This window comes from Phocoena phocoena, chromosome 12, assembly GCF_963924675.1.
Source record: "Phocoena phocoena chromosome 12, mPhoPho1.1, whole genome shotgun sequence".
NCBI lineage: Eukaryota > Metazoa > Chordata > Mammalia > Artiodactyla > Phocoenidae > Phocoena > Phocoena phocoena.
In genome coordinates, this window is record NC_089230.1 from 79213109 (window position 1) to 79227677 (window position 14569).

General features: G+C 41.7%; 1 protein-coding gene across 1 annotated transcript in view; it reads left to right on the top strand.

Annotated features, from left to right (window-relative positions):
• The window catches only part of FILIP1 (filamin A interacting protein 1), a 93036-nt gene that overhangs the window by 35153 nt on the left and 43314 nt on the right, over nt 1-14569 (top strand). The window contains exon 2 of the mRNA XM_065888971.1: nt 8270-8443. Within this exon, the coding sequence (XP_065745043.1) occupies nt 8270-8443 (174 nt within the window). The remainder of the gene's footprint in view (nt 1-8269; nt 8444-14569) is intronic.

Here is a 14569-nt window from a genome sequence, read left to right on the forward strand (position 1 = left end):
CTGGAACTCTGTACACATTAAACAATAGCTCTCCATCCTCCTTTCCCTCCTGTCCCTGCCAACCACCACTCTCCTTTGTCTCTATGAATTTGACTTTTCTAAGTACCTCATATAAGTGGAATAGTATTTGTCCTTTTGTGACTGGCTTATTTCACTTGGCTAAGTGTCTTCAAGGTTCATCCAGGTTGTAGCATGTGTCAGAATTTCCTTTTTCTCAAAAGGCTGAGCAATATTGGAGGGTATGTATATACTACATCTGTTTATCCATTCATCTGTCAGTGAGTACAGATGTTGTATTCCTCCTTTTGGCGATTGCTAATAGTATGCTGCTATAAACCTAAGTGTTCCTGCTTTCAATTACTGGATCATATGGTAATTTATTAGTAATAGAATTACTGGATCATATGGTAATTTATTAGTAATAGAATTACTGGATCATATGGTAATTTATTTGTAATTTTTTGAAAAACCACCATACTGTTTTCCATAGTGCCTAAACCATTTTACAGTGTACAAGGATTCCAATTTCTCTACATCCTTGCCAATACTTATTTCCTGTTTTTTGTTTTTTTGTTTGTTTTGATGATAGCCATCCTAATGTGTGTGAAGTGGGATCTCGTTGTGGTTTTGATTTGCATTTCCCTAATGATCAGCAATATTGAGTGTCTTTTCATGTGCTTGTTGGCCATTTGTATATTTTTAGAGAAATGTCTATTTAGGTATGTATCTGAAAAAACCCAAAAACACAAATTCAAAAAGATACATGCACCCCAATGTTCATAGCAGCATTATTTACAACTGCCAAGATATGGAAGCAACCTAACAAGATATGGAAGCAACAGATGAATGGATAAAGAAGGTGTGTATATGTGTGTGCATATATATATATATATATACACACACAGACACACATAAATATATACATACAATGGAATACTACTTAACCATAAAAAAGAACAAAATTTTGCCATTTGTAACACCGTGGATGGACTTGAAGGGCATTAAGCTAAGTGAAATAAGTCAGGCAGAGAAAGACAAATACTGTATGATATCACTTATATGTAGAATCTAAAAAATACAACAAACTAGTGAATATACAAAAAAGAAGCAGACTCACAGATATACAGAACAAACTAGTGGTTACCTGTGGGGAGAGGGAAGTGGGGAAGGGCAATACAGGGGTAGGGGATTAAGAGGTACAAACTATTAGGTATAAAGTAAGCCACAAGGATGTATTGTACCACGTGGGGAATATAGTCAATATTTTATAATAACTATAAATGGAGTATAAACTTTAAAAATTGTGAATCACTATATTGTACACCTGTAACTTACATAATATTGTATATCAACTATGCTTCAGTAAAATTTAAAAAAGAAACATCTATTTAGGTCTTTTTGCCCATTTTAAAATCAGGGTTTTTGTTGTTGTTGTTCAGTTATAGGAGTCCTTTGTATATTCTGGATATTAACCCCTTATCAGATATATGATTTGCAAATATTTTCTCCCATTCTGTGGGTTGCTTTTCACTCTATTGATTGTGTTCTTTGATACACAGAAGTTTTAAATTTAGATGTAGTTCAACTTATCTATTTTTTATTTTATTGCTTGCTTTTTTGGTGTTATATCCAAGAAATCATTGCCAAATCCAATATTATGAAGTTTTCCCCCTGTTTTCTTCTAAGAGTTTTAGTTCTCCATTCAGGTCTTTGATTCGTTTTGAGTTAATTTTTGTATGTGGTGTAAGGTAAGGGTCCATCTTCATTCTTTTGCATCTTCATTCTTTGTGGATATACAGTTTTCCCAGCATCATTTGTTGAAAAGACTATCCTTTTCCATTGAATGGTCTTGGCATTCTGATTGAAAATCATTTGACCATATATGTGAGGTTTTATTTCTGGGATCTCTATTCTATTCTACTAGTCTAAATGTCTGTATTTATGGCAGTATCACACTGTTTTGATTGCTGTAGCTTTGTTGTAAGTTTTGAAATCAGGAAGTGTGAGACCTCCAACTTTGTTCTCTTTCAAGACTGTTTGGCTCTTCGGGGTCCCTTGAAATGCTATATGCACTTTAGAATGGATTTTTCTATTTCTGCAAAAAACATAATTGGGATTTTTAGGAATTTTACTTTTAAAAATTCAAGCTGTCATGGTATTAATAAAAGCAAGTTTTAATATGAAAAACAGCATCTGCTTGTGATATTTTAATAAAAGTTTTCTTTTAGATAATATTTGGTCTGAAGTGCTAGAAAGGAGTAATCTTTAATGAACAAGCAGTATAGAGACTTTTAGGCTATTATTAACCATATAGTTGTGGAGAGAAATTTCTCCAGAAAAAACCTAAAGACACATTTTTAGCCCCAATGGCCCTCTAAACTAACCATAGCTGAATCTTCTCCTTGTATGTTGTTTTGTCACTAATTATGTTAACTTTGCTTTCTAACACTGAGGAGCAAAAAAATGGGTTTAATTTCTATAATAATAGCTAATGTCATCATAAATTACTTAGCTTTTTTTCTTCCAATACGTTTATAATATTCCATTTTACCTAACTAAGGTAAATAGTATAATTCAATTTGTATGAGGTTTAAAGATTGTTTCCTGTTGTAACATTCTAGTGGAATGTACTGTTTTTCCTTATTCAGTTTACATATTTTCTTTTTGGAATAAACTTAAGAAGAACAAAGTGACTCCTAAATTGTAGACAGGAACGTCAGATGAAAGAGCAGAAGTTGAAAAATGTTATTGTTTAACTCTTTTAAACAAAGCTAAATAATTAAGGTTGTTCTGAGATTTTCAGCGTCAGTTTATGCCTCTCTGACTTCACATCACTTAATTTTACTTTTATTTCCACAAATATTTACTGAGTGCCTATCATGTGGGCAGGCACCCTTTAGTAGACACTGCAGACACAGTCCCTGCTCTCAAAGCAGCTCACAGCCTAAGAAAGAAATAGGCAAGTAAACTAATAAATTACATTATTTAAACAGATACGGAACATTGGGTTGAGTTCCCAGAATGGGAAGGCATTTACAGAATGGGCATATGTTGGTATTCCAGGACCATCTTTTCCAGCGCTCCTTAGCTCAGTGCAGCAATAGACCATATTTATGTGGTTAACTGAATAATTTGAAGAAGTGGTGGTGTTTAGAAACCATGACATTCTGATTCTTCCATAGCATAGAAACAAATTTATTCTTTCCTCAAAATGCATCCTCCAGGGACTTCCCTGGTGTCCAGTGGTTAAGACTCCGTGCTTCCACTGCAGGGGTTGCGGGTTTGATCCCTGGTTGGGGAACTAAGATCCCACATGCTGCTTGGCGTGCCCAAAAAGAAAAAAAAAATGCATCCTCCATTCAAGGTCAACAGCTCTTGGCAGGGAATGTCTTGTTTGAGGTGTGCAATGTCAATAGTTAGGGGCAGGCTTCTCAAACTTCCCACCTGGCTGTGTTCCCTCTCAACCTAAGTGAGTGGACTGCCAGTCTGGGGATCATGGTGGCATCGTCTAAGAAGCTGTCCCAAGCTGTCCACCTCAAGCAAGTGTTTTTTAAGTCTTGTGTTTTGTCCTAAACATTCAAGTAAATATTGTATTAATCTTCTGAAAGGGTTTTAAACTACTTACCATCTACCCTAGTCTTTAAGTAATCTGAGTGCTTCAAGAGGATGCACCATGTTTAATTTGAAGTTCCACAGCTCATTCTGATTCCTCTGTCCTCCCAAAGTTAGACATGTACCCATTTTAGGAGTGTAGAACAGCTATGTCACATGGGCATAAGAACTAAGCATTCTTTCCTACTCATTATGGGTTTTTCCCAAAGATTAAAAAAACCCACAAGTTCGAAAAATAGTTAAGATTGTCACTAGGCATAATCATCAATGATGGAGTTTTGCCTGTAAAGAAAGCTAAGTTTTGGAAACACTGTCAGTGAAATTCAGTTTCTGAGTACAGTTAAGTCCACCATGGCTGCCCTGCCAGATGCAGGGACATTTTGGAATATCCAGTCTCCTGACCACTCTGTGTTTGCCCTGGGATAACCAACTCGTCCCATCTTGCCTGGAGCTGTCCAGATTCGCAGAAGTCCAGCTTTGTGGGATTCTGTTCTTCTTGGTCCCAGGCAAACCAGGACAGTTGGTCACCCCCATTTGCACAGAGGTAGCAAATACTTTCACCAGTTTCTGGGGACCCTCCTAGTTTATGCTGCTGGTCTGAAGTGACCATGATTCCTTGGTGAAGAAGAATCAGTGGGATTGATAACACAGTGAGAACAGGAGAAACCTCTGGGGCAAGCAAGTCCCCGGGAATCAGGTGAGCCTGCTGGGAACCTTGAACAGAGCAGACATTTTAAGTGCTTTCGGTGCTGAATTGGCCTAAAGTAGTGGTTTCTAAGTGCAGCTATGCTTCATAATCACCTGCAGAGATATTTTAAATCACAATTCCTGGGTTACACCATCAGATCTGCTGATTCAGAATTTGTGTTTAACACAGCAGATGGATGATCTTTCCAAGCATCTGACCGTGTCACAATCCCAATGCTTAAAAATTCCAAGGCTTCTTGCTGTTCTGTGATAAAATGCAAACTCACTGCCTGGTTTAGAGGCTTTTCGTGAGTTGCCCGTTGTTTATCACTTCGGCCTCCTGTGGCCCCAGCCCATGCATCTAAATCTATTCAGTTTGGCCTTTGCCTACAGGTTTCCCTTGGCCAAGAACACTCTTAGCCTAGCTCCACCCCTCTTTCTCTGGCTCAAGTACTTATTGTGAGATTTCGGGTCACTTTCTCCAGGAAGCCTCCTCCGTCAGCTCAGATTCAAGTCAAGTGTTCTTCTGGACCAAGTTCTTAGCCCCCTGTATCTCCTCCATCCCAAGGTTTGTCATGTTATAATGTAAGTGACTTTCAACTGATTGTCTATTTCTCCCTAGACTTCAATGCCTCAGGATGCAATTATATCTCCAGTACTGAATGTGCACAAATATTTATTGAATGGATGGTTGGATTCAGCCTTCTTTGGAACTATACCACCTGTGTGGGCTCCACCTGTCCTGTGTCTGTCGCCCCACCCCTACTTTCACAGCAAAGACCAGATACCCACCCTTGACTTTGTGAGACGGATCACACACTCACCTGTGGGCCCCAGGCTTTGCACAGCGGCCCTCTGCTGCCCCCCTGTGTTTGGAATCAGCTCCTTATGCAGCCAATTGAGACAACCCCTCCACGGGGTGCAGTTTCAATTCTGCAGGCACATCTTTGTTTTGGGCGTCCGTATGTCTCCCTTGGCACAAAGGGGATCCAGGTAGGATGGAAGAGAAGGCTGTGACCCCTCTGTGTCTGTTTCTATACCCTAAGCTCCTATTTATTCTCCTCCATCACCAGGACTAAGTCAGTTGAACATTTTCATTGTCTCTTCTTCCTGTGACCTCCTTTTCTCCCCTTTCTAGAACCCTCTTCAAAGTATTCCTCCCTCTGTGTCCTTTTACATCTACGTAAATACAGTGGCCTATTTAGCAGCTCTCCAGCACCCTAAGACTTTCCTTGCTTGTGATAAAACTTCCAAGTGGGGCCTTCCCTGGTGGCGCAGTGGTTGAGAGTCCGCCTGCCGATGCAGGGGACACGGGTTCGTGCCCCAGTCCGGGAAGATCCCACATGCCGCGGAGCGGCTGGGCCCGTGAGCCATGGCCCCTGAGCCTGCGCGTCCGGAGCCTGTGCTCCGCAATGGGAGAGTCCACAACAGTGAGAGGCCCACGTACCGCAGAAAAAAAAACACAAAATACCAAAAACAACAACAACAACAAAAACTTCCGAGTGAAAATAGTAACGTTCAAGGATAGGAACTTTCTTACATTTTGAACTTCAGTCTTTTCTACAAAAATTAACAAGACTCTCAGAGGCGTAAAGTGGTTTTATCCCCAAAACATAGGATCTTAATTACATAAATTGAATCACATGTTTAAAGTAATGAAAAAAATTGATTGTGATCACATCTTTATTATTCCATTGATTAAACAGATATCACAATATGAATATTTGATTTACTACAGTAAACTATTCTCAATAGTAGTGATTTATGGGCAACATTCGTCTTCCTTCTATGATCATTATTACAGCAATTAAAAAGCTTTTAGTTAGTCCCTGAAGAGTAATGTGACTCTAAATACATAATGCAGTGTTACATAACCATAGCCTCTTTTTCTTTGGTAATTGGCGTCTAGGGTAATTGAACTCAGAATGCAGTGTCTGGCATATGCAGCATAACACAGTCAATACAGTTCAAGCATAAGCACATTTTTTAGGGAGAAAAGAAATAGGTGTTTCACATCAGCCGTTTTCTTCCAAGAGAACTAGAAAGATTTGGTTAAAAAGAAAGATACGGGCTTCCCTGGTGGCGCAGTGGTTGAGAGTCCGCCCTTCGATGCAGGGGACACGGGTTTGTGCCCCGGTCCGGGACGCGGAGCGGCTAGGCCCCTGAGCCATGGCCGCTGAGCCTGCGCGTCCGGAGCCTGTGCTCCGCGACGCGACGGGAGAGGCCACAACAGTGAGAGGCCCGCGTACCGCAAAAAAAAAGAGAAAGATACCAATAATATTTACATATTTTTAAAGTGGATAGCTTAAACTTTTAAATTAAAATAGCTACTTATTTACAGCTGCAAAGCTCTTTGTTTACATCGTCTGCCTGAAGACTGAGAACAATGGACATACCTTGGACTCCTTCAGTACAGGGTCACCATACACAGATGTGGAGTTGTGCCTTGCATAGGGGTGCCTGGCAGAGGGACTGAATAGGCGTGAACTACAGCCCACTCTTTGCTCCTTAGGAAGGCTGCACTCTGACTCAGGGTTGTGTCTCCTGGAGGAAGCGGGCACCTCTTTCTAATATGCACAAAGACACTGTACAGCTAGCCTGACTCTGTGTCTGTGCTTCGTCCTCTCGCCCTGCATGGAAACACATTGCCTTTCCATTCAACTATTTTCTGACTTTAACTTTCTCGCTAATTCCAAACCACTGGTTGCTTCAAAATTAATATTTTCCATTTTTATCTTGAAAGGAGCACATGTATATGTGGCAGAGACAACATAGGGAAAATTTGCAAATTCCAGTCCAGTGACGTTTCTGTAATAAATTCGTCTTTAGCCATTTGGAATTAGATGAATTTGGAGACTACGAAAAAGCAATAAAAGTGAGAAATCTCAAAAAAGACAAACTTTATAATGGTCCTGTCTCAGGGCTAACTAGTTAGCTCCCTTGTTTAGAATACCGTGATAACGAGCCGGGTTTATGATTTAAAACCCCCAGTTAGCATAACACAGGGGAAAACTCTATTCCATCGTCACAGACTGAAATTCTGTTGCCACCAGTGTGTTCTTTGGTACAAGTTGGGATGAAGTAAGGGTACTTCATACTCATCACCATTACTGGAAAAACAAGTATACAACCAGATGGGAGTACGTTTGGTCAAAGTCAGTTCCGTCATAACTACAAAGTTCACCATTCCTCATCAGTAGAAAATACATCCAGATGTATTTGCATTGTGATGGGAACCACAGTCAATATGATTGAAAGCCTATAATCATGTGGTTTTCTCAAGAGCTTCAACAAGACACTAAAGTTTTGCTAATAAACCAAAAGAACAACTCTGACCCCACCAACCTGACTCTGACTGGCAGTGTGGATATTACAGGAGTTAAGTTTCACCTTCAGCGGGAATACATTAGATTGAGAAGCCCAGCCCAGCACCATGAGAGCTCCCAACCATGTGTTTCCGTGCAAAATGAATCACTTGATGGGAAACAGGAAATCACTAATAAAGGCTGTTTTTGTTAATTATACACGGAGTTAGAACCGGAATAGGGGAGAGCAGGGGTTTTTTTAAAGCCAGATTTGAATACTGTATATTGAGGGCATAAACAGAAAACTAGAAAACTTTAAATTGTCATTGACCTCATGTGCACTGAAAAAGGGCTAAGTGTCCCCAGGAGCAGTCCTCCCCCTTCTCAGAATCACTGCTACTTAGATCAAGCACTTTTTATGTAGTTAATATTAGCACAAACCCTTTTTCTGCTTGCCGGCTTCCTAGCAACCTGAAGCAGAGTATCTGCTTGCCAATCTGCTTTTGGTAAAAAAAAAAAAAAAAAAAGAACAAAAAACACCCAGTAAATTTGCCCATAGCCCTGACGAGACAGGAATATATTCAATAAACTCCGTGTTGATTTTGTGAGCCCGGCATAGGATTTATGTTGTCAACCGTCTGACCTTGCTGCACTTTCCACCACAGGCCAGGGAAGATGTGATCCACATGCTGAAGACGGAGAAAACCAAGCCTGAGGTTCTGGAGGCTCATTACGGGTCTGCGGAGCCGGAGAAAGTGCTGCGGGTCCTGCACCGAGATGCCATCCTGGCCCAGGAGAAGTCCATAGGGGAAGATGTGTATGAGAAACCCATCTCAGAGGTAAAAACATACCCCGACAAGTCCCTGAGAAGGAAGCCTCAGAGGGATGTCTCCACGTCCTTCCATTTTACACGCTTTAACGTTTTCTTTCAAAGGCAAGCATTTTATGATGCCCTAATATAGAATTAAAGTATAATTAAATAATTCAGAATTACTGTGGATACATTTCATTGATAAGAATTGTAGAAGTATTTCCTTAAATATACTTAAAGCCCGAAATATGTTTCTCATGTGATTATGATAGTCACCTGCTCTTCAGTCTTATTCTTTTATTTCTCTAAGAAGGGATATGTGTAAAAATTTGAGGTGCTTATGGGTTTTAGCATTGAATTTTCAGATTATTATCAAATTGGTAGCCTAAAATTAAACTGATTTTTATTATTGATATTTATGGTTATAAAGCCACTCAGTTTTGATATCTCATAGACCATTAAAATGGTCTCATGCGAATGGCTAAAACATAAAAGTTGAAGCAAAATCCCAATGGAAGGCTTAGGGCAGTTCTTTAAGATGAAAGGGAATCTAATAGGACAATATTTAATCATTTTTATACAAGACTGTATTAGGAACTATCAACTATTGTTGTTAATTACCCATGATATTACATGTTAAAAATACTCTCATATCATAGTAGAAGTTCAATGAAGAATCAGGGAACCAGTTGATGGATCTAGCCATACTGACTCTTCGGAATTCATGTCAAAAAAAAGATCACAGATATGAAATTAGTATCATAAATGAATAAAGAACACAGAAATGAAAAGTGAGAAGCAATTTATTGTAATTTAGCTTAAGACAAACCTTTGCAGCAGCTCGGCTTGACAAAAAACACCCAGTAAATTTGCCCATAGCCCTGACGAGAAAGACCTCAGAAAGACCTGCTTTCGAAGGTATTCACGACAGATTGACAGCCCATAATTTTCTAATTTCTGCAACCAGGATGAACTGGAGCTCTGTTCTCATCTTTTCCTTAAGCATTAAGAGATAATTATCAATATGTGATAGAATAGAGTCAACTGGCTGAATCCACTTTCATGTTTGAGATAACCCACAGTTATTAGCTGCCTGTAGCTTTGGGCAGGTCACTTCAGCTCTTTAAGCCTTAGTGTTCTTCTCTGTCAGGTGCACGTCTCATAGAGTTGTGAGGATTAAATGAAGCAACGCCTGTAAAACTTTTAACATAGTGTCTGGAACATACTAGCTACTCAACAAATATCAGCCATTAGTATTTGCTGGGAGCTGAGGGTGATAATTGCTCACACTCTTATTTAGCTCCAAACCTGGAGAGACTCGAGGAGTAAAAGACATAGAGAGGTCAAAATATCGGTTTTTTTGTTTTGTTTTGTTTTGTTTTTCTTGCAGTACGCAGGTCTCTCACTGCTGTGGCCTCTCCTGTTGCGGAGCACAGGCTCCGGATGCGCAGGCGGCCATGGCTCACGGGCCCAGCCACTCCGCGGCATGTGGGATCTTCCCGGACTGGGGCACGAACCCGTGTCCCCTGCATCGGCAGGCGGACTCTCAACCACTGTGCCACCAGGGAAGCCCAAAATATCAGTTTTATATTATTATTATAATCACCTGGACTGAAGAACTTGGCTTGGATAAATAGTATCACTTGGGCTTCTTAGTTCTTTTCTCCCAAGTTAGAGCTTGGTATGACCTCTCAAGGAAGAGGTAGGTCTGCAGATCACACCCATCCAGAATCACTGCCTCTGACCCACTGAGTTCTATGGACAGTACATAAAGGAAGGCGTTTCCAACTTACCTTCAGAAAGTAGGCCTAACCCAAGTGGACAGAGGAGCAGAGCAGAAAACACCCACCTTTCTTTTGGGTTGTCCTGTTGGAGTTCGCTTAAGCTGGGCATGCTTCTTGGTTCCTTTCTCCCCTCAACTCAACAATCTGAACAGTTGTTCCTCCCTTGGGGAGGAAGGAATAAGGAGGTAGAGGGAAGGACAGAAGCTACTTTTCCCAACACTGGCAAAATGGTGAAGTCCTGCTTTGTGAGAGAAACAGAATGCTGAAAGGAGAAAAGATTTCTTCCACCATTTACAGATTTTTGGTTTCTTAATCCTTTGGGCTTAATAATCAAGTTCCTGTTGCTCAGGAGCAAGAGAGTTGCTTCCAAGTTCATGATGTAAGAATCCCATATATTACTGTCCCATTAGCCTCCCGGTATCATGAGAAGGTAGTCCAGCTCTTGTTCCTAGAAGCCATGCTGTACCTCAAGCCAAAAATCACTGCTGCTTATTCCAATTTTCATCCCAAATTAGGCCCAGCTAGGTCATCCAACAGAACTCACCAAAGGTTATGCAGTGAACCCAATATGGTGGACCCCCTCTCTTGCCAGGTATCTGGGGAGAAATTAAGCAGCAAATATTAAATCCCCCTGAACTTCCTTGTAAACTAAAGTCTGAGATATCAAAGTTCATAATTCTTAAGCAAAATTGCAAAGAAATTAAGGGTTCAGTTTCTTTCCTTCCCAAATTCTTATCGTGCTTAGCCTTAGCCAGAAGGATCTTAATCTCAGGCATTTTCAAAGTTGAATTAATACATCCTGAAGTCCTTTATTCTGTGTTTACTCAAAGAGTCCAAAGATTATTAAGACATGTGCAGTTATCATAGTACCAACCTCACATTCATAAATTGTTAAAAATGCAAGAAAAGCCCTGGCTCCAAGGTCCATTTTTCTCAAGTGTAATAATATTCCTTGACCTCAGGACCCAGCACAAGGCAGGCTCATGTCACCAAGATCAAGGCAGAGACTTAGAGGGTGTCTGAGGGAAGGAGGGTGGATAGAGAAAATCTTCAGCTACAACAGGATGCCAGTCAGCGTGGGGGAACTCGTCCCCATCAGACAGAGCCTGCCGCCATCAAGAGGCTGATAATTATGGGAAATGGCGAATCCTGGGTTGGGTGGAGGAATCTGTTTCATGCATTATCCTTGCCCTCAGTGAGTGGCATTTGAAACCTATCTGTCTTTTTGTAAAGTTTAGGGATTTGCAGTGGTGACATCCTCCATGCCTAGGTCTTATTTTAGGTGCTCTACTTTTCCACCTGCATATTTTTATTTATTTATTTATTTTTGGCTGCGTTGGGTCTTTGTTGCTGTGCGTGGGCTTCTCATCGCAGTGGCTCCTCTTGTTGCGGAGCACGGGCTCTAGGCTCGCAGGCTTCAGTAGTCGTGGCATGCGGGCTCGGTAGTTGTGGCTCGCGGGCTCTAGAGTGCAGGCTCAGTAGTTGTGGCGCACGGGCTTAGTTGCTCCCCAGCACGTGGGATCTTCCCGGACCAGGGCTCGAACCCGTGTCCCCTGCATTGGCAGGCAGATTCTTAACCACTGCGCCGCCAGGGAAGCCCCCACCTGCATATGTGAAATCTCGTGAATCTTTTTCTTTTTTCAGCCATGATGTCCAGGCCTAGGAAACCCATCTTGTACTGGTGGTTTTCCTTACTGCCCCCTTGTTTCGGTGTGGTATTACCCCTTCCCGCAGGTGACCTTCTGAAGCCTGTCTGCCTTGGGACCTAGTGGGGACCTAACCTTACCCAGGTGACCGTTCCTCAGAACTTCGCCTTCCCTCGTGTTTGAACTCTCTAATTCTTGGGTAACTTGTCCTACTCAAGGCAACAAAAATGTTTTCTTTTGTCACAACCTTTCCTCCAGTAGGAAGGCTCAGCTGAGTTTTATTGTTATTGTTGTTTTTGACCAGTTTTTCAAATGGCCCCTTCTTTCTCTATCACTATTTTAGGGATCGTAGAGTTTTTGTTTGTTTGCCTCTAACTTCCCCTATGCTTTCAGACCCAGACATTTGTTTTCTGAATATTACCTTCCGTATTGTGTAGTGTGTGGTCACCCTCAGTGAGAGAAGCAAAACCAAGGAGTTATGAGTCTGCCAAAAGGATCCTTTGTTCAACACAAATCTTACCTACTTGTATGTTCTTGAGTTGGATGACCTCCTAAGGAGTCTTTTCCCATCACAGCACACCGGTATTTAGACTGAATCTGCTGCTGTCCTGCCTGAATCCCCTTTCGTTTGTCTCATCTTTCCTTCGAAATCTACATCTCCAAGTTTCTTGAGCATGTTCACTCAGGGCCCATCTACCATGGCTGACACCATGAAACTCACCCCAAATTGCTTTACATATCCTACCCTGATCTCAGATTTTAATTCTTCAGCATGTCTATATTTTATGTAACCATTTTGAATAGCTGTTGCAGTCTTCAAGAGAAAGGGCCCCAACTGATCTCATGAAGAACCACCTGCAATTTGACAGCATGTTCCTCAAACGTTTCCTTGATCCCGACACGCTCTTTGTGGGGCAGTCATGCTGTTCTGCTCTCTAGGCTCTCCTGTCTCTACCTCCTCTGTCACCCATTCTGATTCAACAAAGACTAAAATCTCTCTCTCTCTCTCTTTTTTTTTAATAGCCCTATCTTTAAGGGCACTTAGATCCATTTCCCTTTTTGGTCTTTCCAGTTTGGTCCTTAAGGCCTCATGTTTCCTCTTAAGTAGATTTCTCTCTCTTCTCAAATTCCTTAATATTTTTCCCATTAGCTCTCTGTTGATAACAGAGCTAAAATCATTCCCTAAAACATGATCCTTTTGTCTGAAACATACTGAAATTTCTCCCCATCTCAAGTCCCTGAACTTCTTCTCCACCAACTTGATTCAGGTACACTCTTTCCTTAGTAAATTTTGGCCTTTGTTGCTATGATGATCTCATTCAGTTTTCCTTCCACCTCTGTCCAAGTGGGAGCTACATTTCCAAAGTAATAGGTGCCCATTTAGCTTTCACTGTTCAGTAATAAGAACTACCATTCCTCTGTGGTTGAGCCACAATTTGGAGCCTGAAAACCCAAAGCCATGGGACACAGTATACATGATTAATGAATCCACTGGGAGGTGGTCGTCAGAGTCTCTGGACAAGCCACACAGATCCAAGAGGTCAGCCCACTTCAGTTCTCTCCTAGGAGCTCAGTGCAGTTCCAAACAAAATAACGAGAAACAGGGTCTGGCACAGCTGATCTGTTGCTCCCTATGTTAGTTCTTACATCCTGAATTTAAAACTGAAAACTAGATCCTCACACAGTAATGCTTTATTGCTAAAGAGGAATTTACTACCTTTGCAGTTTAAAATCTGGTCCGCAGGGCTTCCCTGGTGGCACAGTGGTTAAGAATCCGCCTGCCAATGCAGGGGACATGGGTTCGAGCCCTGGTCCGGGAAGATCCCACATGCCGCAGAGCAACTAAGCCTGTGCGCCACAACTACTGAGCCTGCACTGTAGAGCCCACGAGCCACAACTACTGAACCCATGTGCCACAACTACCAAAGCCCACACTCCTAGAGCCCATGCTCTGCAACAAGGGAAGCCACTGCAATGAGAAGCCCGCGCACCACAAGGAAGAGTAGCCCCTGCTCGCCACAACTAGAGAAAGCCCGTGCACAGCAATGAAGACCCAACGCAGCCAAAAATAAATTAAAAAAAAAAAAAGAAAGTCTGGTCTGCAGTTCTGGGTGAAAAACACAGCTCACACACCAATGTGTCAGCATCCTTCCGGGTGCATGAAAGGACAAAAAGACTGTCTTCCTGATTATGCAACCAGTGCTGAGGTCAAGCTGTACTGGTGTAGGTGAGGTGAACACAGCCCACAGAGACAACAGCAGCTACTCCAGGGGCCTAGTCCCAGCACGGTAGCTGCTGAGAACAGCCAATCTCAAAGGCCCACACGGACAGAACATACTAAAGCTAGGGCCTAGCAATCCTACCTAAGCTGCCCTGGAACAATTAATATCAACATATGCTGTTTTTCCTCCAGATGACCGTACAGTGTTTCTCTCTCTGGGTATCTCAGTCAACCATCCAATTAATAACACCCCCATCTTTGCCTCCCGAGTTCCTTGAATGGATTGAGGGATAACTGCAGGAGTCTGACAGATGACTTGAAACATTAACTTTATTATTGGCATAAATAGGTAGATGACCACCACCAGGTTCCTCTTACTCTCTCCTAGACTCTGGAGACAGCACCTGAGGGAGAGTACAATGTACCATCTTATGGCAGACAGAGTAAAAAATAAGAAATGAAAAGGCAGGGCTGTTCATGCCCAGCTCGCTGTCCCAATACAA